Source organism: Arvicola amphibius, chromosome 9 (assembly GCF_903992535.2).
Source record: "Arvicola amphibius chromosome 9, mArvAmp1.2, whole genome shotgun sequence".
Lineage (NCBI taxonomy): Eukaryota > Metazoa > Chordata > Mammalia > Rodentia > Cricetidae > Arvicola > Arvicola amphibius.
In genome coordinates this window covers 121151252-121177629 of record NC_052055.2, presented here as the reverse complement: position 1 = coordinate 121177629, position 26378 = coordinate 121151252, and the positions used below count along the sequence as shown (strand labels likewise).

Here is a 26378-nt window from a genome sequence, read left to right as displayed (position 1 = left end):
CTCTCCTGGGACTGAGATCTGGCTCCACCCCTCAACCCTTCACACCTTCAGCTGTTCCCCCACAACCATGTCTCCTCCGTCTTCCCTCCTTAGCTTGTAGGGCTTTAAATTTGTGATTGCGTGAGTCCAGGAAAGTCTTTGTTCTCCGGCTTCTACCCCGCATCTCACTTCAGGAGCATGGGAATCACAGGTGCGTGCCGCTGCACCTGGCCCTTTGTAGCTTCTGGGATTGGGACTCCGGGCCTCACGCCAGCAGCATGCACAATTTACTCACTCAACCTTCTGCCAATCCCACACCTGAACCTCATTCCCACATTGGTCCAGGCTGGACTCAAATTTGCCTCATAGCCAAAGCTGTCTTTGAACTCCTGATCCTCCTGCCTCCACCTCCCACATTCTGGGTTTGCAGGCCTGCACCACCAGGTCCAGCTACAGTTGCTTTCTATTGTGCCCACAGTAATGGCCTTGGGTCAGTGCCGTGGGTGGTCTTTCTGTGACACAGTGTTCCCTCCTGTGTCCCACTCTAGGGAGGCATCATGATTGCGTCCTTGCTGTAACCGAGGGCATCTGGTGTAGGACCGGGCACTGTGAGTGCTGTAATTGTTTCTCTAGGGCATCTGTGGTGTCTGGGTCAGGATTTCCCTAGGGCGCAGGCAGCGTCCTGGTGACTGCACTGTTTGCCCAGAGTGGTTGTAATCATTCCCATCCCGGCCAGGAGTTTCCTGTGGGTCAATGTTTGTGTTTTCCAGACTCGTCTAGATAAGATGTTGACTGACGGTGCGTGCGTCCTCCCCACCCTGGCTAGAGAAGAGCATGCCCGATGACAGCTTTGCATTGAGTGACGGGGCCCCATGTTGGCGGCCGTACCTTACAAGTCAGTTCTGTGACAAGCTGCCTTGGGCAGCCAGCAAATGCCGCAGCAGCCAGCAGGCTGTGCAAAGTGGCTGCACAGGTGCTCCCGGGACGTGGAAATGGACCGGTGGAAACCAGTTTGTCTCCTCTCTAGCCCTGTGCTCTCAGATAACTTCTGAGCCAGCGAGATGGCTTTGTGGGTAAAAGCGCTTGCTTGCCAAATCCAAGGACCTGAATTCAGTTCCTGAGCCCCACGTCGTGGAAAGAGGGGGCTTTTCTGTTGCTCTGATAACACCATGACCAAAGGCAACTTAGGGGAGAAAAAGATTAATTTTCACATCACGTCACATCACGTCACAGCCCTTCATGGAGGAAGCCCCAGCAGCAGCCTAGAGGCAGGACTTTCCTGGCTTGTTCCCAGTATACTTTCTTACACCCCAGGCCCCTGGCCTAGGGACCACACTGTACAGTAGGCTGGTCTCTCCTGCATCCGTTAGCAACTGAGGAAATCCCCACAAGCCAGTATGATGGGGGCAATTCCTTAACTGGGGTTCCCTCTTCCCAGGCAAGTCAAGTCGACAGCTGAGTCTACTCCAGAATATGATCCTCTGGTGTCCACAAGTGTGCCACAGCTCAAACACACACATAAAGAGAGAAGACTGGGTGGTAGTGGTGGTGCACGTCTTTAATCCTAGCATTTGGGAGGCAGAGGCAGCCAGATCTCTGCGAGTTCAAGGCCAGACTGATCTACAAGAGCTAGCTAGTTCCAGGACAGGCTCCAAAGCTACAGAGAAAGTCTGTCTCACAAACAAACAAGCAAAAAAGGGAAGGTCTGGAGATTGTGTTACCTTTTATTAATGTCAAAATCCATGCACAACGATTACAAGACAGAATGAGAAATTCAAGAATCGTCACCAGCTGCTTGGCTCTTCCCGCTCGGGGACCAGCTCTCCGCGCTGCTGATGCAACACCCTCCTTCCCAAAAAGGCCATGGGGAAGCTCCGAGCCATGGCTCTGGCAGCTCCTACACCACCATCTAAGAGACCGCCTAACCCTTTGCCCAGGTTCGTTTCAGGGTCACACATCCTCAGAGGAGACCATGCCCATTAGGCCAAGCTGCCCCAATACAAGGCTATCAGACCGAATTCACAGCACAAACATGCACTTACTTTTCCATTTTGAGACAAAATCTGACTGTGTAGCATTGCCTGGCCTGGAACTCACTCTGTAGACCAGCCTGGCCTCAAACTCCTGGAGATCCGCCTGCCTCTGCCTCCTGAGTGCTGGGATTAAAGGCGTGCACCATCATGTCAGTTAAAAAAAAATTTTTTTTTTCTGGAGTGTTTTTCTGTGCAACCCTGGCTGTCCTGGAACTCTCTCTATAGTAAACCAAAGTGTCCTTGAACTCAGAGATATAGGTATGCCCAGCCGGCTAAAAGTATTTTATTTGAAATTCTTTTTATTTTATGAGTAGGGCTGTTTTGCCAGCATGTATGGCTTGTGTTCTATGTGCATGCAGTACCCTATAGGCCAGAAGAGGGCACCAGATCCCTTGAAACTGGAGTTACAGAAGGTTTAAGATCCCCATGTTGGTGCTGGAATTCAAATCCAGTTTCTTTGCAAGGAAAGCCAGTGGTTTTCTGCTGAGCTGTCTTCTAACCCCCAGATATTAAATTAAATAAATAAAATCTTCCTCCATCCAGTTTCCTCAGCTTCTCAGTCCCAGTTTCTCAGCCTGCCAAAGGCACCCTGCCTCTCCCTACCCTCAAGCTGAAAACCACGCGTTATCGCGTTATCTGCCTGTGTATCACTTCGCTCGTCCAACCAGTCCCACGTCTGGGACTCTCTGTGGCAACAGCTTTGCTGACAAGTCGTCACTCGGCCTGGCCACCCTGTTTTCTTGAATCACCAGCCCTGATCTCACCTGCCTTCCCAGACTCGCGAGCTGAGGTGCACGTCAGGCCCTGCTGTTTGCTCACGGAGGTCACGTGTTTCCCTTCTGACCTTGCCTTTCTCCTAGGCGAACTCCAGGCTCCGTCTGCTTCAGAAGTCTTGGACTTTATTGCTTTCTGATAATGACAAGCAGGCCGCCTGCCAGGCACTCAGCCATTACCTGTCGCCTTTACAACCCTCCTGTCCAGCTTGGGGACTACAGCCTGATTTGCAAACAGGGAGAACAGCAAAGACATTGTTTGGGTCATACGGCATGTAAATAGCAGAGCTGAGGACTTAACCTGTCTGTCCAATCCCGAGACTTCCTCTTGTACCTCTGAACCCATTAGGCCTCCCGTCTGAAGACAGCCAGAGCTGTCCCCTGCCCTGCACCCTCCCGGTCCACATCATCTCCAGCCTCTAGTCCCCAGCTTCTCTGATGTTTCAGCTCACGGGGCTCCCCCTCCTTAACTCCTCTGGAGGCAATCTAGCCTTACGCAATTTAGTAGTTAATTACAGAGTCTCTTGGATGGGTCTCTGATTATTTCACATGTGCCTGTCAGACTCCCAGGAAACCTGTTAGTATCTGGTTTGGGGAAGCTGCGGAAGGGGGGAGGGGCACTTCTCCTTGTTCCCATTGCCAAAAGTCATTGGCCCCTGCCTCTTAGCGTGTTCGCATGGTTGCACACTCGCACACATGAGTGCATGTGCACGCGCACACACGCTCCTAATCAAAAGCTGCCCTCCAAATTTGGCAATTAGCTGTCTGAAGCTATCTGCATAAGATGGAACATTGGGGAACCCCCTCGTTAGTGGCTGCTCGACATGGCCCTTACTGTGTAATTCCAGTTTGGATCAGAGCTGATGGGAGCTCCCAGGACTCGGAGAGACATTGATGTTACCACCTACAGAGAGTCTGGGGTCGATTGGGACTTGGAGGGGGACAACTTGATGTCTCAGTTCTAATTCTGGTCCTGTTGCCATGTAGTGATGGTGATGGCTGTGGTGGTGGAGGAGGAAGCAGAGGAGGAGAATGAGGAGGGGGGAGAATAAGGAGGAGGGGAGATGAGGAGAGGGAGGAGGAGCGGGGACACTTTTGCTGCCTTAGTGATCATCAGTAACATTTTGGGCTGGGAAGAGAATTCCTCCTCCCCGGGAGTCATGCTGGGCAGCCCTAGAGCTAACCATGGTCCTCTAAGCCCCTGCCCCTTACCAAAACATCTTTTTGTCCTGACCCTGATGTCCCTACATGGGACCCCATGCCCGTTCCTCCCATCCACAACCTGTTATCCATGTGATCATCTTGGCATGACCTAGCTTTCTGCTTCCTGCCCTCCTAGACTCTTAAGAGACAGCGCATTGGCTGGAGAGATGGCTCAGTGCTTGGCGCTCTCCCAGAGGACCCGGGTTCAGTTCCCAGCACCTACACCAGGGAGCTCATGACTGCCTGTGACTCCAGCTCCCGAGCATCCAACGCCCTCTTCTGGCCTCTGCAAGCAAAATAACGTGGAGAGGCAGCACAGGGCTTGGAGGCCGGTGAGAGGTCCCTTGGTCAGGCCAGAGGAAAGGGGATGGCGAGATGGGTGGGTCAAAGGTTGGAAACAGCGTTACCAGTATTTTGTCAACTTGACAGTCGCTGTGAAGAGGGAACCTCCTCTGAGGATTTGCCTCCATCAGACTGGGCTGTGTGCAAGACCTGGGGCGGGGTGGGGGTGGGGGTGGGGGCGGCACTTTCTTAATGAATGATTGATGTGTGAGGGCCCGGTCCACGGAGGAGAGTCCCGCCGTGGGCATCTGGTCCTGAGTTGTATTAGGAAGCGAGCCAGTAAGCAGCGTTCCTCCACCCCTCCGTTCCAGTTCTTACCCAGACCTTCCTTCCTGATGGACCCTAAACTGTGAGCTGAAACAACCCCTCCCCCGAGTTGCTTTTGGTCGTGGTGCTATCACAGCAATAAAAAGCAAACGAGGGCAGCCCCCGCTCCCGCCCCCGCCCCCCTCCCCCAGTCCGACTTCTCCCAGTTTCATCCAGAGCCAATCCTAACGTGAGGATAAACAGAGAGGCGCTTATGTAAGAACATTTCCAGTCTGGGGCGGGGTGGGGGCGGGGTGGGGGTGGGAGTTACTCCTCCCCTTGGAAAGCCAGAGCCACCCAGCAGTTCATCCTGGGGCTTAAGGGGGGGGGGGGACACAGGGGCCCTGCGGGGGTGGCTCGTAACTCTATCCCTGCAACACCCTGTCAGGGAGGGAGGCACAGGGTGAGGCACTGGCAGAGATTTTGCAACTGGATGCTGAGGGCTGAGAGGCACCGCCTCTCGGCCTCTCCGGAGCAGGGAGCAGGGAGCAGGGAATGCCTCACTCCTAGGTGCACCTGGGATGGGTGGAGAGAGCGCGAGGAACCTGTGCCCGACGTTGAGTCTAGTTAGGTCATGGAGACAGCGTGGGGTCTGTAGGACCAAGACCTTGCCCATGACTCTGAGGGCTGTCTGCCTTTCATCCAGGCCCTGGGGTCCCTTATCAGTCTTTTGGGGTGCCTCTTAGCAAAGCTAAACAGGCCCAGGCAGTGGCTGGGCGAACCACCCATGGGTGCCTGGCTGGGCCAGTAGAGTCGCCACATTCCAGGCTCTTGGCTGGCAGAGAAGGAGACAGACGGGTGCAGGTTTCGCCTCCACAGGGAGGCCAGCGGCCCCGAAGATGGAGGAACAGGTGTTCAAGGGGGACCCAGACACCCCTCATTCCATCTCTTTCTCGGGGAGCGGGTTCCTTTCCTACTACCAGGCTGGGGCCGTGGACGCTCTGCGAGACCTGGCCCCGAGGATGCTGGACACAGCCCATCGTTTTGCAGGGACATCAGCGGGCGCAGTGATTGCTGCCCTGGTCATCTGTGGGATTGAAATGGGTAAGACCTTTATTCTGGGGTCTCTGGGGGGAGGGGGGAGGGGCGCTGCTAAAGGGACTCCTCTGAGCAGGACCTTGTGACTTTGGAAGTGCTTTGGGGACAAAGCCAGGTCTGGCAGGTAGGACATGAGATGCTCAGGAGATCGTGGCCAGTCTTGAGGTATGCCAGAGTACCCATTGGTGAGCAGAGATCTTCCACGGCACCCTGAGCTGGGAGCTGCTCTGTGTCCCAAGCCAGAAGGAAAGAAGCACAGCTCCTCTGCCCCCCCCCACACATGCACACGTGTGCGCACACACACACTCACACGCACACACACACATCCACACACTCGCACACGTGCATGCGCACACACTTGCACACACACACTCACACACTCACACACTCCTCCCTCAGGCCTGTCATGAATGAGGCTAGGCAAGGCTTCCTTCTATAAACACCTAGGGAAGGGAAATGCTTCTCACCTTCTAGCTTGGAGGGGATTCCCACTGGAAAGACGTAAGTCTGAGATTTGAGGTGGCAGGAGAAGCCAGGGACAGAAGTGGGCACAGTGTAGGAGCTTCGCCTCTGCCCTGGTGGGTCAGGAGCCTCAGCGCTGTCCCTGGGCTGTGAGCAACAGGCTCCTTGGTCTAGCAGTGTAGAGCACAGACCCGACCACCCCTTCCTGCTCAGTGCTAGGCCGTGATGTAGGCCTTTGTGGAACTGAAGTTCTAGAACGTTTTAGAAAGAAAAGACAGATAAACTTAAGTAGGGATGTCTCTCCTGTCATGAGGAGAAGGGGCAGGGGCCTGTGAACAAACTGAAGTTAGCTGGGATGAAGGGGGAAAGGCGGACTGTGTTCGAAAGATGTTCAGGGAGGGCCATGCTGAGGTGGCGGCATCCAAGAGGAGGTTGCATAAAGAAGGGGACACACAGAGAAAGAAACTTCCTGGAGCCCTGGGCGACGGACCTGAGGGAGGTCAGAGGTGGAGGCAGGTGACCCGAGATGACAGAGGCCAGCTCATACCTGGCGCTGACACCTGCGGGGTGCTGAGAGTGTGCTCGCAGACTGAGTCCTACCCTGGCATTCCACTGGGTGGAAATAGAGGCCCGTTGTTGAGCTGGCTGTGCCTGTTTCCTCCATGAGGGCAATCCCACGATGCCCTGACCCGGGGTGTTCAAACAGGAGCTATACTGGCCCTGAAGTTCTGCAAACGGCCAGCCATCTAGTTTGGGAGGTTTTAAGGATCCCCGACGGCTAGGCGGCTTGGGTTGGAGGGAGAAGATGAGTATGCTGTGTCGATGGGGACGGTGGGAGGTTGGGTTGAGAATGTGCTAGAAGGTAGTGTCCGCTGTTAGTTCTCTCTGAGGAGGAGGCTGTACCCTGTGCCCTGCTGCCTGGACCTCTGCACTGGGGGTGGGGCTCCCAGAGCTTGGCCACAGAGGGCTCACTAAGTACCGTGAATGTGCAAGGTACCTTTGTCTTTTTTAATAGTCTGCAAGAGACAAGGGAAAATAGAGTTAAAATTCCTACCCATGCTGCAGCCCCTAGTCTCCTTTTCCTCCCCCAGCTGGGGCAGAGAGGAGCAAAGATTTTCAGGATCTTTCTTAGGCTCAGGGCCCTCTTGGGTAAGCACTCAATGTCTTTCTGTCTAGTGGAAAGGATGTCAGGCCTTCAGAAAGGGGCCTGGGTGAAGAGTTGGCCCTGCTTGGGGTTGCAGACTCCTTGCCCTGGAGACAGCGCTCCCTCAGAGGGGAGGCCCTGGCCTTGAACTCTCCATGTAGCTGAGGATGACCTTAACTTCTATTGATCCTCCTGCCTCCTTCTTCCAGGGGTTACAGCTGTGCATTTCTATAGACAGAACTTTCTGTCCCGCCCAGTCCCATAGCCATCCAGTCCCAAATAAACACAGAGGCTTGTATTAATTATAAACTGTTTGGCCTATTAGCTCAGGCTTATTATTAGCTAACTTTTGTAATTTAAATTAACCCATAATTCTTGTCTATGTTTAGCCACGTGTCTTGGTACCTTTTCTCAGTGAGACATTCTCATCTTGCTTCCTCTGCATCTGGCAGGTGACTCTCTGCCTTTCCTCGTCTCAGAATTCTCTTACTCTGGCTGCCCTGCCTATACTTCCTGCCTGGCTACTGGCCAAACAGCGTTTTATTAGACTAATACGAGTGACAAATCTTTACAGTGTACAAGAGCATTTTCCCACAGCATACCATACCCATTTTTGTGGTGCTGGGAATTGAACCTAAGGCTTTGCATATGCTAAGTAAGTACTCTACCCAGTGAACCACATCCCCAGTTTCGGTCCCTGTTGCAAGTTCTTAAATATATACCATCCCAGTGAATTTATGGCAATACTTGAGAATCAGCTCAGTTCATTCCATCAGAGAAATAAGAAGCCTGCTTAGCGCGCCTAAGGCTATCATAGAATTTGGGGAATGGAAGGATGTCATGAAAAACCCTCTCTTGGGGACCAAGGCCTAGACAGCATGGCTCATGAATAGGGCAGGATGGAAGCAGGGGTGGGGACATCCAGCTCAGTCATTTTACTGCCCTGTGAAGTCCTGGTGAGCGGCATGTCCTTTGTTATCAGACCCCATTCGGAGTTTCTAGCTATCAGCTCATCCAGGCCCCACCATGCCTTCTGAGGTAAAAACTATTATTATCTCCCATGACACAGGAGGAAACTGAGTCACAGGACACTTAGACCACTTGCCTGAGGTGATACAGTGTGCTGGGGAGGCACAACCTGAACCTAGTTTGGCCAGAGTGGACACTTGATGCTTTTTAAACCATGGCGCTGCTGTGTGGAGTGGATTCCCGTGGGTCACTGCTCCCATAGGCATTATCTTGGTGGATGCAGGGTTAGCAGTGGGGGAAGGAGACTTTTACACAGACCTGATGCAGTGAGAGGAAATATTGGGAAATAGCTTGGGCCTGCGCATAGTGGTGCACAGCTTTAATATTAGCACATAGGAGGCAGAGGCAGGCAGATCTCTGAGTTCCAGGATAGACAGGGCTATGAAGAGGGACTGTGTCTCAAAAAACAAACAAACAAACAAAAAACAAAAAACCCAACAAACAAAAACACCAAAAACAAAGAAAATTTTGTAAAAAAAATCTTTTAAAGGAAATATCTTGGGGGGGACATTTTATATAGACAGAAGAATAAGCGATTAAGGTGCTGACCCATCATCGGAAGCTCAGTGGGAGCTTGGACCCAAGTCTCCACTTACCACTAACATCGGACCGCAGCTCATTGCTTTGTTGATGGCCGCCCTGAGTCCTGTGGTTGTAAACAGTGCTGTAGTGGGCGGGCCACTGTGTCTGGCATGCCCATAATGCACACAAGCCCTTCTCGACTCAGGGGAGCCTGCATGGGCTCTGCTATACTGTGTTAGAGGGTTCGCTGAAGTAACTGTACAGCTTAATCCCTAGAGACACAGGAGTGTGCGTCTGTGTGTGTGTGTGTGTGTGTGTGTGTGTAGGGGGTGTCTCTGTGTGTGTGTCTGTGTGACTGTGTGTCTTTGTGTGTGTGTGAGTGTGTGTGTGTGTGTCTGTGCGTCTGTGTCTCTGTGTGTGTCTGTGTGTGCATCTGTGTGAGTGTGTGTGTCTGTGCGTCTGTGTGACTGTGTGTGTCTGTGTGTGCGTCTGTGTGACTGTGTGTGTCTGTGTGTGCGTCTGTGTGACTGTGTGTCTTTGTGTGTGTGTGAGTGTGTGTGTGTCTGTGCGAGTGTCTGCTCCCACCTGTGGAGGCCAGAGGACAGTCTCAGGTGTTATACATAGAAACCTTGTCTGCCTCTACTGAGTCAGTCTCTCAGGGGCCTGGAACTCACCATTTAGGCTAGACATCCTGGCCAGGGAGTCCCAGGAATCCTCCTGCCTCTACCTATCCAGTGGCAGAATTTCAAGCATACGCATGCACACGCGCGCACACACACACACACACACACACACACACACACATGCGCGCGCGTGCACGCCACCCTGCCCTGCATTTTCCTTCTAACTGTGCCTCAGCTATCCTCAGCTTCTTCCCTGCTCACACATGAAGAGCTGTGATTTTTATCTGAAATTATACCTTGCCATGATAAATACAGCGCATCTCTCTACCCATTACCCCCTTTAATAAAGACACTGTGTGTCCTTTATCGGGTTTAGTGATTTAAGAGTTTTGTTCTGCTTTGTTTTTGTCTTACTGTATAAATGAGGCTAGCCTGGAACTCATGGTGATTCTCTGGCCTCAGCCTCCAGTACTAGATTTATTTCTAAGGCTCTTGCAGTTTTTACTGCTGGGAGGGGATTTCCTTTCCCAGGCATTTCCTGGTGGTTCTGCACTGACACAGGAGAGCCTGAGGGTTTTCCCTGCTGCTCTTGCTCACCTGGATTTGACACACATCCTGAGTGGCTGTAAAGTGCTCTCATTACCTTGTATTTTATATGTGATAACTCTGTGTATTTAACTGGAGATCTGTCGCCTTTTGAAATGACTTTTGTTGCATTTATGTATTATGTGTTTATATGCGTGCATGCATGAATGTGTGTGCGTATGCAGGGGCACAGGTGCTGTAGTGAGTGTGCAGTCAGAGGACACTTTTCAGGAGTTGGTTCTCTCCTTCCGCCATGTATATCCTATGCCATGTCCTTGCACAGCCTGGGTCTTCGAACCCTGACTAGGGTTCGAAGGGGAACAAAGAAATGACAGACACACACAGACGGAACAGGCTAGGATGGTGTGGGCTGCGCTTTCTGGTGGGGAAGCCACAGCACCTTAGAAGCTGTGTGTTTGTTCTATACATGGAGGCAGGGTAATTGCCTACAGATGAACCAGGAGGCAAGTTACAGCCGGACAAGGAGGCAGGTTTAGTTAATCACGGCAGGAGGCGTCTCTACAGGGAGGCAGTGGGCAGGCTGCAGACAGCAGTGGAGAAAGCCATGGTGGACATTTTCCACACACAGACTAGAGAAAGCTTTGCCAGTCCCATCAGGCTGAGGCACTGGGTCTTTGACCTGGCAGTGCCCACATTTCTCAACTTTATTCACTTAGGGTGTCCTCTGCTCCCCGCAGTCCCAGGTATCAAACACGGGCCCTCAGGCTTGGCAGCGAGCACCTTACCTGCTGGTCCATACTACTGGCGCCCTGTCTTTTTTTTTTTTTTTTTTTTTTTTTTAGCAAAATTTGAAGCTCAGTTACTTTTATTTCTCAGAGCTGCTCCCATTCGGGGCTTCTCTGACCAGAAACTGCTTCATGCTTCATCCCTGGGGAAGCAGAGGCTGCAGAGGGTCCACCTTTCGGTGGGGGTCTACCTCACCCTGTGTGAAGACAGCGCAAAAGCACTTAGCGCCCTGCCTGGTTGTCGTCGGAGATGACGTCACCATCCACGCCTCAGTTTATTTGAGGAGAGGCAGTCTCCATGACAACCAGCGGGATTCTAGAATTTCTGAGGGGGCCAGAAGCGGGTCGCGCTTTCACACCACCAGATTTCCTGTGGTTGGAAAACAGTTTCTCTATAGGGCATTTAAAATTCCATTCACCCATTTCTTCAGTGTGGGTGCACCGTGACCTAGCCGTGGAGGTCACTCGCTTTCCACCACACTGGTGCCAGGGATTAGACTCAGGTCTCCAGGCTTAGCACCAGGGCCTATCTCCCCAACCGTGTTTTGCCTGCATGTATGTCTGTGTGAGGGTGTTGGATCCCCTGGAAAAGGAGTTACAGACAGTTGTGAGCTGCCATGTGGGTGCTGGGAATTGAACCTGGGTCCTCTGGGAGAGCAGCCAGTGCTCTTAACCACTGAGCCATCTCTCCAGCCCCCCCCCCCCCCCCCAATTTCTTTTTCTCATCAAAGGATAAAGATTTAGTGGTCTAGCAGCCCCACCCATTCAGCTGCTACTACAGAAAGAGCCTCCCTTCCCTCAAAAAAAAAAAAAAAAGCCTTGATGACAAGCCTTCCTTCCTACCCCCTAAGTTTCCTTCCCTTTCTTTCTCAGCCTTTTCTTGAGATAGGGTCTCACAGAAGTCTCCGTGTAGCCAAGGCTGACCTTGGCCTCACGTTCCCGTCTGCACCTCCCGTGTTCTGGGATCACAGTCTCACCACGCCTGGCTTTCCACCCTGTAGCTCCAGTCATGACTGCCTGAGGGAGCTGACCGTGCTTGCAGGGTGAGCTGGGCCAGCAGAGACAGGCTGGGCAGGATTTAAAGCCTCCAGCAAGGATGTGGGAGGACAGAGACAAAGTGGAGAAACCTGTGTGTCCAGAAGGTGGGGGGCACAGGCCCCCTGATGTCACAGCTTCAGAGAGGGGGACTTCAGTTCACAAGGGCTTTTCAGGTGGGAAAGGCCAACCTGAGGAGAGGAACAGTTGGCTTTGAGGGAGGCCCAAGCAGGGTGGCTGGCTAGCCAACCGGTGGCCGCCTTGGTGTTCCCTGCATTACTGAGCATGTGGACTGACGTCATGGATCAAAAATACAGTAAGAAAGATTAACTAGGTTGGAGAGGTTACTCAGCAGGTGAAGGCGCGTGCTGTCCAGACTGGTGACCCGAGTTACCTCCAGGACATGATAGAAGAAGAGACCTGGACGAACTGTCCTGTGACCCTGTGCCCCCGCTCCCCAACATAAAAGAAAAGAAAGATGTATTGATGTTCTGACCTGGTTTCCCCAAAGAAAACGTAGAAGGAAAGCCTGGCCATGGGGTAGCATGCCTATAACTCCAGGACTAGAGGCAGGACGATCGGGGAGTTAAAGGGTAGCCTCTGCTACATGGTGCATTTGAAGCCAGCCTGGGCTTCCGGAGACTCTGTGTTGTGGGGTAGTCACCAGAGAAGATTGCTCGGACATGGTTTATGCCGATGGAAAGTCTTGATTAGCCAGCAGGGGCCTACACTGGGTGTTTGGAAATCCCTTAAAGCCCTGGGCTTTTCTCAGGGTGAGCTTCTAAGCACAAAAACCATGTTCTGGGTTGGGCATACTTCAGTTAGCAAGAACAGTTAGCCAGAAGCAGAGATACAGAAGCTAAAAACCGAGGTCAAGTACTTTTAGAGACTTTCCGGGAACAATGGACTTTGATGGATTAGGTCTTTGTTTTAGTTTTGACCGATGGCGCTCTAAGTGCCAAGTTTTATAGCATGAATGGTCCTTTCATCATGGAGTCGGCTATGTTAAGGTCTGGGGCCCTGTTACATCTGCCTATAATAATAATGATGATGATGATGATGATGATGATTTCCCTGTAGCAATGTAGGCTGTATTCACACCTATACTTTCTCTCTCTCTGAGCCACAGAAGGCTGCCCATGGCTAAGGCACTGTTCCTTTAGCCAGTTCACCCCACTTTGAAAAGCTGCCTGTGTGGCCCAAAGCCTACAGCTGGCAGTGTTCTTTTCTCCCCTCTTAAAACAAACAAACAAACAAAAACAAACAAACAAAAGCCTTTTGCTTTATTGCTTTATCGGTACATGGTTTACTTACCATGTGGCTCACCTGACTTAAAGTTTGTTTGGTTCATCAGCTCTGTGACAAGTCCCACAGACAATTTCAGGATGCTTTAATTACCCCCACAGGAACTTTCTACTTCTTAGTTGTTGCCTCTTAATTCCTCTGTTCCCCCAAGTCCCCTGATCTGCTTTTGGTCTCTTCAGAGGGACACATTTAACATAACATGATTCTTGCAGGAGACATGTATTGTGTGCGCTAGTTTGTGTCTGACCTCTTTCCCCAGCATGATGTTATCAGCATTCACCAGGATGTAGCATGACCAGCCCTTTTTGTTGGTTTGTTTTTGTTTTTTGAGACAGGGTTTCTCTGTAACTTTGGAGCCTGTCCTGGAACTAGCTCTGTAGAACAGGCTGGCCTCGAACTCACAGAGATCCGCCTGTCTCTGCCTTCCAAGTGCTGGGGTTAAAGGCGTGCGCCACCACTGCCACCTGGCCCCAGTCATTTTTTTTTTTAATGGCTGAATAATATCCTACCAGGTAGATATAGTATATCTATTTATCCATTCATTTGGTGACGGACATGTGGGTGGTTTTTACTTTGAGCCATTATGAATAGTGCATCTGGGAACCTTCCTGTCCATTTTAAAAAATGTTTTAACAGGAAACCTCACTGTTTAATTGCAGCACTGACCAAGGGCATGCCACCTCCTCGCTAACACTGCTGTTACTGTAGAAGGCTTTATACAATAACTCTTAGGGTTGGAGACATGGCTCAGTCGGCGGACTGCTGGCCTCGCAGGCAGGCAGGTGGGTCTGATCCCCAGCGCAGCATAACCAGGTACTCGGTTCTTGCTGCTCCTGGCCTGCTCTCAGATATGGTAGTGGCAGAGCCTGGAATCTCCCAGTGAGAAATGTTGATGGGGTCACAGCTTTGCCGACCCTGAGAACAGGAGCTACGGAAGTCCCTGTGGCTGGGTGACTCACTCCAGGGCTCGCTTTCCTGTGGCCCTTCTGAGTGGAGTTTAGCAAGAAAGGAAAAGGCTTCAGGCGGAGGCTAGTCTGATCACTCTCTCTCCATCCCCACCCCCACTCTGGTCCCAGATGTCATCTGGCCCGCGTGACTTTCCTAGATCCGTCGCACACTGGAAGAGAATCGGCCTCCCTGTGGGCACAGTGCCCTCTGGGAGTCAGCGCTCTGGAGCCTTCTGAAAACCCAGGAGGCTGTTGGGGGATCTATATTGACTGGAGGCAGCAGAAGAGGCTGCTCTATGGCGCGTCTGGGTTCTAGGTCCCCTAAGGTCTGTGTGGCATTCTCAGAAGACCCCAAGCACAACCCCAAGGGTCTGAAAGCACCATCAGGGTGCACACAGGTGTCGCCCCGTGTGCACTATGGCCATGTCCACATGGCATCTGGTCACAAGAGGAAGCAGACGCACCCCTTCCCCCGGAGTGGGACTTGGAGGTGACACACATCTTGTTAGCCTTCATCTGTGGATCAGAACTGAGTCACCTAGCCTTGCCTGGTAGCAAAGGAGGCTGGGAAATGCAGGCTTGCTTTCGGGAGACCCCACATGTAGGCAAGGAATGGAGATCCAACGGCTGAGGGAAAGAGGAAACGATAGGGAGTCGTCTCGGGCAATGACTGTCATTGGGTAGCATAAAATGTTGGGGTGCTTTTCTATAGTGCATGAGGCCCCAAGTCCAACCCCAGCATCACCAAAAAGGAAAAGAATGGTGAAACTGTCCCCTGCCTGAAACCAAGGTTGGGACTAGAGAGCCACCATGTCATAAGACTCTGTTGGCTGGGGAGGGACATCTGGGCTGGTGTCCTGATCGTGCAGAGGTCTGGGCAGTACCTGCGCTGAACCCTGTGTTTAGGCTGGCCTGACCTGCTCTCTGGAGATTTGTTCTCCCGAGGTACAAACGCCCTCCTTCCCAGCCCCTCCTCTCCTCCCCTCTGCGATCTGCTCGCTGCCCTCACCCCCCACCCCCTCTGGTGCTACCCTAATTCGTTCAGATTCACCAATCATGCCAATCTTTGAACAGACTTATAGCTTGGGCTCCCCTGCGCCTCTAAACGCCACGTGAAACAGCTTGATCATTGGTTGTTGGCGGGTGATGTGTGAATGTCTTTTCCGTTTGGGGGTTCTAAGTGTGAGGTGTAGCCTCCACAGCACAGGATGTGTGGAAGCCACCGAGCCCCACCCCTCATCTTACAGGGGATGGCATCTACACTCAGGGAGAGAAAGGAGCCAGGTAGCGACAGACCACATCTAGGGTTCCAAACTGTATTCCCAGGAGGTCTTTCCACAATTACTTCTTTTAAAATTCCTTTTTATTTTATTCGCTGTGTGTGTGTGTACCCGAGTGTATATCTGTGTTCCACAGAGACTAGAAGAGAGAGTCCAGGTCCCCTGCAATCGGAGTTACAGCCAGTTGTGTGTCCTGATATGGGTGCTGGGAGCTGAACTCAGGGCCTTTGTAAGAACCCTAGTGCCCTAGTATACTCTTAATTGGTGGTGGTGGTGTGTGTGAGTGTGTGTGTGTGTGTGTGTCGCGCACTGTGCCCCCGTGTCTGCGTTCGATGCGCTTTGACCCAGTTCACGAGATTTGGGCAAGAGGCAGGAGGTTAAAATACACAAACACATACAGACAGAGAGACAACGACACGGGTCATCCTTGAATTCCCCAAGAATGCCCACTTTATTGTGTTCAGGGGCAGATTATATAGAGATAGTCACGCCCCAGCCAAACCCACCAGAAACCACTCTCCTGCCATCAGGAACTCCTGAAGGTCTCGTGCTCAGAACAGCTGTAGGCACTTAGATCGGGGATTACAAGAAATTCAGGATCTGGGGTCTCACTGCTCCCAACGTGTGTGTGTGTGCGCGCACGCATGTGTAAAAGGCAGGGTTTTACATGGTATTTAATGATTGGAGAAGAGACCAGCCTGGCCTGGGAAGCGAGTCTTGGACCTGGGAGCCTGCACTGAAGATGTAACTTGGGTCTGGCTCTCTAAAGACTTCCTGTCTCCAGGACTATCTGAGCTCACGGATGCTGGTCAGGTGAACTCGAGGCAGGCAGACCCTAAGAACCTGTGAAGACGTACAGGGTCCTCCTGTCACAGTGGGAACAGGGTGAGAGGCGAATAGGGGGCAGTGCCAAGATGGAGGGCATGCCCTTGACAGAGACAGCCAGCTGTGACGGGAATAACCCTGCCCTTGTGGCTCTTCAGGGCTGGGAGGCCGGTTCCGCTGTCTGCTACCTGCATACTCCTGGGTGTGTTGCCAGTTGAACCCCAGTCTGTTCTGTGGGGGAGACAGCCCCACTACCTACCTGGCAAGGACTCGAGCTCAGAGCCCAGCTCAGCAGCAAGCACCAAAGAAGCTCCAGGAAGGGTACTCCCTGCAGGGGCAATCACACAGTGGTAGGGCAGGGCCCTGCAGAAGCAGTCAGACTGAGAGGGGCCTATGAGGCAGATGGAAGGAGCACTGATCAGTGGGAGCCTCGGGCAGCCAGGACGCTCCTGCCAGTAGCAGAAGTGACTAATTATTATTATGACTGAGAGCAAGGGAGGAACCATGATGGGCAGGAGGCCTGGCCTTGCTCTGCAGAGGTGGCCAACTGGAGACATCACAGCTGAAAGGGTGCTGGGAGGCAACCTGCAGGTGCCCTGCCACACACACACCCCAATATCTTCTGGGGTGAGGTGTCCGGCTCCATCTCGGGTCCCTCAGTCATGCAGGGAGGATATAGATCAGGCCAGGATGGAGTTCTACCTTGGGAACACAATCTCCAAAGATAAGAGAGAAGCGAGGAGTGGTGGCTGTCCAGAGAACTTTCTAGACATATTTATTCCTTCTCTGTGTTAGTGCAGGGTGGATCCATAAGACTCTTCCACAGGTTGAATGCTAGGAGAGCGTGCCTGGGTTCTTAGGGAGAGGTGCCCAGGGTGGGGAGATGCTAGTGACCAAAGACAAGGAAATAAGTTTCTGTACCCCGATACTGGTTTTCTCCGCCAATGCAATAAGTCAATTCAGGCTGAGTTAAAAGTCCCAGTTTAATGAGCAAAGCACCCCCCCACACCCGTGATTCTCGGTGGGTGGGGGGAAGCAGGAGAGAAATCACGTGGCAGGAGGCGGGGTCTTAAGGAGTTCCAGGAGGAGGAGCTGCCCTAGGCAGGCTTTCTGAGGAGCAGGGTTTAGGTGGGAAATTGAGACCAGAACAGAGATTCCCAACAGGAAAGAGGTCTGTGGACCCATGGCAGGAAATCTGGATTATGAGCTTGTTCCTATGGCAACTGACATAAGATTATCTGAGTTCTGATTTGATTGTTTTTGAGACTGAATCTCACTATGTAACTGTGGTGGTTTGAAAGAAAATGGCACCCAAAGGGAGTGTGTGTGGTCTTGTTGGAGTAGGCGTGGTCTTGTTGGAGGAAGTGTGTTGTTGTGGAGGCGGGCTTTGAGGCTCAAGCCACGCCCAGTGAGACAGACCACTTCCTGTTGCCCATGAGTAAAGTCGACTAACTCCTAGCTCCTTCTCCGTGTCTGCCTGCACACTGTCCTGACCCACCATGATGATAATGGACTGAATGTCTGAAACTGTAAGCCACCACCTCAGTTAAACATTTTCCTTTATAAGAGTTGCGTGGTCATGGTGTCTCTTCACACAATAGAAACTCTACCTAAGATGGTAACCTAGGCTGGCCTCAAACTCACTTAGGTAGCCAAGGCTGGCTTCAAACTCATGGCAATCCTGCTGCATCAGTTTCTTGAGTAGGGACACAGGTTTGAACCACCATGCCATACTTCAGTACAAGCTTTTCAAAAAATATTCTACAGAGCAGGATTTTTAAAAATGACCTTTGTAAGAAGGGCCGTGGTGGCACACACCTTTAATCCCAGCACTCAGGAGGCAGAGGCAGGCAGATCTCTTTGAGTTCGAGGACAGCCTGATCTACAAGAGCTAGTTCCAGGACAGGCTCCAAAGCTACAGCAAAACCCTGTTACAAAAAACTGAAAAAAATTAAAATAATTCCATTTGTATGTGCGTGCATGCACGCGTGTATCAGAGCACAACTTGTGGGCATCCCTTCTTTTCTTCCACTGTATGGGTTCTGGGTCCGTGAGATCCAACTCAAGTCACCAGACTTAGTGGCAGGTGTCTTTACCGGCTAAGCAGTCTTGCTGCCCCCAATCTAAGCTTGCAACCTCAGTTTTCTAGAATAGGGAGGTTAGAAAAGGCTCTGCACAGCGATTGTTACCACCTGGGGAGCATTGTTTTGTCTTGCTTTCTCGGAAGCACTACACAGGTTAGAGCTTTTGTTTTTGGCTGAGTTTGTCGGGGCAGAGGTAGAAGGTGTGAGTTTTCCTTTAAGGTCTTATTCTGCTAACTACAGTGTGTGACATAGAGTGGGTGCCCACCCACCTATCCACCCACCCATTCATCTGTCACCCACCCACACCCTTACCCACTCACCACTTATCCATCCATCTACCCACCAACCCACTTATCCATCCGCCCATCTGTCCATCCACCCATCTGTCCATCCACCCATCCACTCATCCATCCATCCACCTATCCGTCCATCCACCCATCTGTCCATCCACCCATGTACTCAGCTTCAACCTTACCCTGGACTGGAATTCCTACCTGTAAGAATAGACAAATGGGATCAGGGCTGGTATTTGTGTGTGAGGGGCTGCTTTCAATACATACATGTGCAGGCACACATGCATTTGTGTGTACCTGTGTGTAGGGGTCAGAAGTCAACCTCGGATATCTTTCTTAAGACAGGGAACTGGGACTCTCTAGTTAGACTCGACTGGCTGGCTGCTGAGCCTGGATCTAGCTGACTCTCCCGCCCCAGCACCAGGGTTACTATTGCTCATCAGTACACTCAGCTTTTATATGGGTTCTGGGACCAAACTCGGGATCTCATGACTTCCTGGCAAGTGTTGACCCTGAACCATCCTCCCTGCATCTAATGTTTTGACCCGGGATCTTAGAACTACCCATTTCCAGGAATTTTGAGGGGTTTCCTGTCTAAGTTGGGGCGGGAAATTCTCACAGGGTCCAAGACTTCAAGGCTTCAACCCTTAGCAGCCATATGTTTGGTTGCTTTATATACTTGATTTCCACTTTAGATTTGCCTAGCATGAAACCTCCTCTGGCTGAAAATTGGCAGTACCACGGGGTCCCCACGGGTTTCCACCAGGAACATCGTAGCTTTAATACAAAATGCTTTTATCACTGCCTCTGCATAAGCCAGGGTCACAGTCCCTAGGGTCGAGCTGTCTGTGTGAAGATAAACAGACTGTGGATGGGAAAGCCTGTTTGGGTGGACCACTTTCATTAAGATAATAATAATAGTTATTATTAGAATGTAGTTAGTTAGTCAAGCTAGACCCATGAGAAAACACACCTGGGATTTCTGCCTGCAATTTGGAGCCAGACAGGAGTCTCAGGCTCACAGGTTCCCTGTGCAGGGATGCTGAGCTTTGCCGGGGCTTCCCTGGGAATCTGCTCCCCTGTGCCTCCCCAGAGACCACCGCACCTCATCTTCCCCTGAGCAGTCAGCTCGATATGAGGGAGAGCTTGCTGGCCAACTGTGATTGGCTAGGATGGAGGCTGTTGCTAGGTTACCAGTCTACTGAGACCCGGTGCGTGAGTATGTGTGTGCAACCCCATCCTCCAACCTAGATCCATCCCACACAGCAGGCCTAATTCTTGCACACCCGGGAACAGGATCCAGCTGCTTAGAGGGCCTGCCTCCAGTGCCCCTTGCCCTCTCTGTGGGGGAAGGAAGGCAGGCTGAAGTTCTAACTCTGAGTCATCTTTTATAGCTATTTGTCTCCTTGGGCCTCAGTGTCCCTTTTTGATTTCTGAAGTTCACTAATTTATTCGTTATCTCTGTATGTATTCAGTGACTAGTGTCTGCCTGAATTCCAGACACTGCATAGAATAGTTAGTGAGACCTTCTTGTTCGTGGGAAGAGGTTAAACATTTCCCACTTCTTTTTTTTATTTTTTTAATGGTTTATTTAACTTTATTTTACGTGCATTGGTGTGAAGGTGTCAGATCCCCTGCAACTGGATCTTCAGACAGTTGTGAGCTGCCATGTGGGTGCTGGGAATTGAACCCGGATCCTCTGGAAGAGCAGTCAGTACTCTTAACCACTGAGCCATCTCTCCAGCCCCCCATTTCCCACTTCTTAATCAAAGCATATACATGCATCAAACTATCTCTTTTCTTCTCCTTCAGTAACTTTTCTAGCCCCCAACTTTTTTTCAAACTAAGCCTCTATCCCTCCCCCATTAAAGAGCCATGTTGGCCCTGTACCTCCACAGACCATGGGCCATGCTTTTATTATGTCCATGTATGTCTTGTCCACATGTGTGTCTGAACACCACACGTGTCAAGTGCTTGTGGAGGCCAGAGAGGGTGTCAGATCCCCTGGAACTGGATAGAGTTCCAGATGGTTCTGAGCTACCGTGTGAATCCTGGGTGTTGAGTCTGGGTCCTCTGGAAGAACAGCCAATTCTCTGAAGCACTGAGCCATCTCTCCAACCCCTACTTTGTCACGTACGCAGGGAACTTTCAAACTATCTAATAACTCAGTAGATTTTTCTTTTGGTTATTAGTTCTTGTTTTCTTTTGTTTGAGACAGAATTTCATGTAGCCCAGGCTGGCCTCCAACATACTTTGCAATAGAGGCTAGCCTTGAATTCCTCATCTTCCTGCCTGCACTTCCAGGAGGAAGTGTACACCACTACATCCAGCATGTGCTGTGTTGCGAGTGGACCAGGGCTCCGTGCGTGCTAGGCAACCACTCTACCAACTGGGCTACATCCTTAGCTCCAAAGCAGAAATTTTTACCCACATTTAAAATATACAACCTAGCCAGGAGATGGTGGTACATGCCTTTAATCCCAGCACTCCGAAGGCAGAGGCAAGCAGATTTCTGTGAGTTCAAGGCCAGCCTGGTCTACAGAGTGAGTTCCAGGACAGGTAGGGCTGTTACACAAATAAACTCTGTCTCAAAAAACCAAAAAACAAGCAAACAATCTGGAGGAGATCCCCGAACAGTGAGGGCTTCCTCCCCAGACCCTGGGTTAGGCCCAAACTCCACACAAACACCTGTTTTCACAGAGAGATTGTTTATTAAACGAGGAAAGAAAGTTAAAGCTGCTTTCTGGCTCCGGTAGAGAAAGAGAAAGAGAAGCACGTGCCCTTACAGGTGTGACTTTTTAAGAGGCAAACAGGGGAGGTCTGCGTTAGGATGAGCTAGGATGTGGTGGTAAAGGAGACAGGGATGAGGGGAAGGGGACAAGAGGCAGGGGCAGGGGTATCTGTCCTGGACAAAGGACTAGGCTGGAGAGAGAGGAGACAGGCGTGGCTGTAGGCAAAGAGTGGTTTATAAAGGTAGAGGGGGAACCTGTGTTAGGATGAGGTGTTTATCTTTAACTGGGCATGCTAATTAGGTGAAACAAAGGGAGCTTTTGATTGCTGGACTTTAATACTTTGATAGCTGGACCTTGGTAGTCAGCCTCAGGAGGAGGAAGTGGCCAAAGAAGGGAATAGATCGTAGTGGCTAGCTTTAGTAATGTAATCTGGTTTTTAGCGAGGGAGAGGGAATGAGAGGAAAGGGCAAGGCCTGCCAGAGCCATGTGCTCGAGTGGGCTGGTGTCCCTTCAGGACCAATTTTCTCATGTGCGTGTATGTGTGTGTGTGTGTGACACACGTATGTGCATGCATGGTCATGGGGGAACACAAGGCACACGTGCTTTGTGGAGGTCAGTAGACAGCTTCTAGGAATGAATTCTCTCTCCCACGTGGGTCCCAGGGATAGACCTCAGGCTCAGTGGCAAGCGCCTTTACCTGCTGAGCCATCTCTCCGGACCCTCTTCTCCCTTCTTTTGTAGACAGTGAAATTGAGGTTGGATAAAGGCCCTTAACTAGCCAGCGATGGCTCAAATGACCCTGTATGACCCTGGGATTGGAGGCAAAGCTTTGCAGTACACGTATGTGGTCATGGAAGATGTCAAAGACTCCCTGAGCCGCTGTAACTTGACGCTGCGGCTTCACACTGCCATTCCAGACTCCCCACCCCCGCATCTATCACCTTCATGGCCTGTTGAAGCTCCCGGCACTTACGAAGCCCCAGGTGACCACACTAGTCAATACAATTGACTCCTGGGTATAGTACCTCCTCCAGTAATCTCATCCCTTGGGAGATACAGGGCGGAGGATCGGGTTGAAGGTCATTCTTGGCAATATAGCAAGTTTGAGGCCAGCCTGGGATGTATGGCACTGTATAGCGTAATCAGTTCTGTTACCTGTCTGCCTGGTGACCTCCCTGCCGGGCGTCTTCACCGTGGAGTCAAGTAACAGTCCCTTTTCTCTGGGCGTTCTCACCGCTGGACAAATGCAAGTGCCCACCACTGTCCTAGAACCCGGCTGGGTGGCAGGATGTCAGCCCTGGAGGATTCCCAGTCTCTTTGAGAGGTTCCTGGATGCCTGTGTAGAGACAGCCTCCTGACAGGCCATCGAGAAGAGGGCAGAGGCTTCACAGCCCCCACCCCCGGAGAACCACCTCCTCAGAACAGAAGTAGATGCGGCTAACGGGGACTGGGTGGGGGCAGCTAACTAACCCAGAGTTGGCTGAGCAGTGCTGAACGCACTGAGCCCAAGATGCTACCTTCAAACTCCATGCTGCAGTGGTTGGTGTAGAAACCATGAGCAAAGGAGCCTGGCAGCCCGGAGACTGAGTGTCAATACTTATAGCGGCGGGGGTGGGGCGTGGAGGGGACCTGATCAAAGCAGCTTAAGTAAGGAAGGCTTTATTTGACCTCACGGTGCAGTGCGAGGTGCCATCCATCCTGACTGGCAGCTGGTCAGGAAGCAGAGGGAGGGAAGTAGACCCCTGTGTTCAGTTCCCCTCCTCCTTAGCCAGCCCAGAAACCCAGGCCTCGCAGGGGCGCTGCCACCGTTCTGAGTGGATCTTTCCCCTTCAATGAATTCAACCCAGAATTTCCCTGACACACATGCCCAAGAGTTTATCTCCGACGTGACTCTAGATCCTTTCTAGTTGACACAGTAATCACCACAGAGGCCACTGGATGGGAGAAAGTGCTGGAAACCAAATGACTTATAAAGAAGTGAAGGCTAGCTGGGCGGTGGTGGCACATGCCTTTAATCCCAGCACTCAGGAGGCACAGGCAGGTGGATCTCAGTGAGTTCGAGGCCAGCGTGGTCTACAGTGTGAGCTCCAGGACAGTCAGGGCTACACTCAGAAACCCTGTCTTGAAAAACAAACAAAAAAGTGAAGGCTCTGAACCCAGCAGTGGAGGTGCTTAATTCTCTCTCTCTCTCTCTCTCTCTTTCTCTCTCTCTCTCTCTCCCTCGCTACCCCCCTTGCTTCATCTCACTGTCTGAGTGAGACAGGGTCTCACCATGGCAACATGGCTGGAGAACTCTATGTAGACCAGATTCGCTTTGACCTTTGAAGCAATCCTCCTGCCTCTACCTCTTGAACTCTGGGCCGACAGGCACGAACCATCACACCTGCCTGATTCTCCACCACAGGAGACTTGTTTAACCGGGTTAGTTATCCCTTTCTCTTCCCATCACCAAAAAGACAGAAAAAAGAGTGAGAGAGGAGGGAGGGACAGTCTGTCCCTGAGGATAGACACACGGAAACCAGGAGAGAAGCAAGAAGACGCAGAAAGACGGGGACCTTTCGGTGTGTGCCTGCCTTGAGTGTCAAGGGGGAATTCTGAACCAATCGCCAGGCTGTGAGAAACCAGACAGCCGCCCCCTCCCTCCCTGGCTGTGTGTGTGGGCGGTACACGGCTGATTCCCAGACAGAAGGACCCTGGAAATGTCAACACTATTTTCATTCTCTCCGCTGCTGTTCATCCCCGGCACACCACTCCCTAGCGGGTGGGTGAGCATGGACCGAGAACCAATCCTGTTCTAGTTCTGAAGTCACAGTTAAAATAAGCACGTTATGCTTGAGACCTTGCCTTCCCAATTCTAGGAATTTGTTTTAAAGAGGAGAATCCAGGGTGTGGGCAGAGAACTGAGTGTGAATTATTGTTCCTCCTGGTGTGTATCTGCATGTATGTCTGTGCATCATATGCATGCAATGCCCACAGAGGCCAGAAGAGGGTGTTGAATGCCCTGAAACTGGAGTTACAGATGGCTGTGAGTCACTCTGTGGGTGTTGGGAATTGAACTGTGGTCCTCTGGAAGAGCAGCCAGTGCTCTTAACCACTGAGTCATCTCTCCAGTCTCGTGACAGGCTATTCTCTAAAATTGTGTGTGTGTGGGGGGCTGTTTGAATGCGAACATCCCCCATAGGATCAGATGTTTGAATACTTGGTCCCAGGTTGTTTGAACTGTTTGGTAGGCTCCGGAGGTATAAGCCTTGCTGGAGATGGTGTCTCACTGGGGATGGGCACTGAGGTTTCAAAAGCCTGAGTCATTCCCAGTTAGCTCTCTCTGGGCTCTGAGTGAGCCCTCAGCTTTGGCTTTCGCCGCCATGTCTGCTGCTTGCTGCTGTGTTCCCATGTCATGACAGAATCCTATCCCTCTCCCTAAGCCCAAGTGAACCCTTCCTTCCATGTGTCGCCTTGGTCACGGTGTCTGCTCACAGCAGCAGAAACGAAGCTAATCCAGTGTGTTTGTTGGTGGATGTCCATGTGCATGTAGACTAGCACCAGGCTAGAACTCAGGATGTCAGGCATGGCAGCAAGCGGCTTTACCTGCTGGGCATTTCACAGGTCTTTAAAGGCTTAGTGGCTTTTGTTTTCTTTTTGTTTTGGGGGTTTGTTTGTTTTTCGAGACAGGGTTTCTCTGTAGCTTTGACGCCTGTCCTGGAATTAGCTCTTGTAGACCAGGTTGGCCTCAAACTTCCAGAGATCCACCTGCCTCTGCCTCCTGAGTGCTGGGATTAAAGGTGTGTGCTGCCACCACCTGGTTATAGGCTGTTTTATTTTTTGTAAAAGACATTATACATTTGTATTTAGACACAGGTTTATAATTCTAGCACTTAAGAAGTAGAGCAGCGTCTAGAGCTCAAGGTCATTATCCACTATGTGGTGAGTTCAAGGCCAGCCTGAACTATGTGAGACCCTTGGTCAAAAAAAAAGAAGAAAAAAGAAAAGGAAAACTATAGGGGCCAACAATAGGACTCAATAGGTAAAGGTCTTGCTACCGAGCCTGACAACCTGAGTTCAACTCCTGGAACTCACATGAAAGGGGAAACTGAGTCCCCAGGAAGTTGTCCTCTGACCTCCACAAGCATCCTGTGGCGCGTGCACACACACACACACACACACACACACACACACACAGAGAGAGAGAGAGAGAGAGAGAGAGAGAGAGAGAGAACAGGGAATGGTCCTGTGGGTAAAGAGCTTGCTGTGTTGGCAGGAGGACGTGGATTTAGGTTCCCAGGACAAACATTGAAAGCTGAATTGGTGGTGTGAACTTGTAAGCCAGCCCTGGGGTGGGGACGGGGCAAAGAGAAGAGGGTCCAGGAGCTGGATGGCCAGCTGGTCGGGTGGAGACCGTGAGCTCCAGGTTCAGTGAGAGATCATGGCCTCCACATTCACAGGCAAAGGGAGGTGCATCTACAACACACACCCCACACCCCAAAACATGTAAACAGTACGTAAGTAGGTGTTTATTGGCAAGGCACACACATATATTAGGTTTAAACAGTAGCTTATGAGTGCATCCAGTAATGCACAGCACAGCTCCCTGTGAGTGTAAACACAAAATAGGCCATCTCAGGAAACAGGCCAAGCATCCATTTGTGGGTACAGGAATTCCGAGACTTTTTCTCTTTCTGTTTCTCTGCATTTCTGTCTTGCTTGGTTTGGTTTTTTTGAGGCAGGGTCGTATAGCCCAGACTGTCCTCAAACTCCTGACCTTCCTGCCTTCACCTCCTGAGTACTGGGACCGTAGTACACTTGTGGCTACACTTCTGCCTGTATCTGATTTGTTTGGCACGTGTCCCCACATGAGTATGTGTGCTTCCGGTGACAGAGTGTAATCCCTTCCCTTGTCCCCAGGCACTGCCAGCTTCTCCCCAGACCTGTAGAACAAGCTGTAGCCGGGCTGAAGGGGAGGTCAATGACCTCTGTCAGCCTGTGAAGAATTCAAAAACAGGGTTAGACTGATGAGGCAGCAGTTAAAAGCACTGGCTGCTCTTCCAGTATTCCTAGGTTCGATTCCCAGTGCCCACCTTGGTTCACAGCCACCTGT

The 26378-nt window shown here is 51.4% G+C and overlaps 1 protein-coding gene across 1 annotated transcript in view; it reads left to right on the top strand.

The window, feature by feature from the left end:
• The first annotated feature begins 5475 nt into the window (after positions 1-5475).
• Pnpla1 (patatin like phospholipase domain containing 1) overlaps positions 5476-26378 on the top strand; it is a 38493-nt gene continuing 17590 nt past the window's right edge. Inside the window, exon 1 of the mRNA XM_038343898.1 lies at positions 5476-5680. Coding sequence (XP_038199826.1) covers positions 5476-5680 — 205 coding nt within the window. The remainder of the gene's footprint in view (positions 5681-26378) is intronic.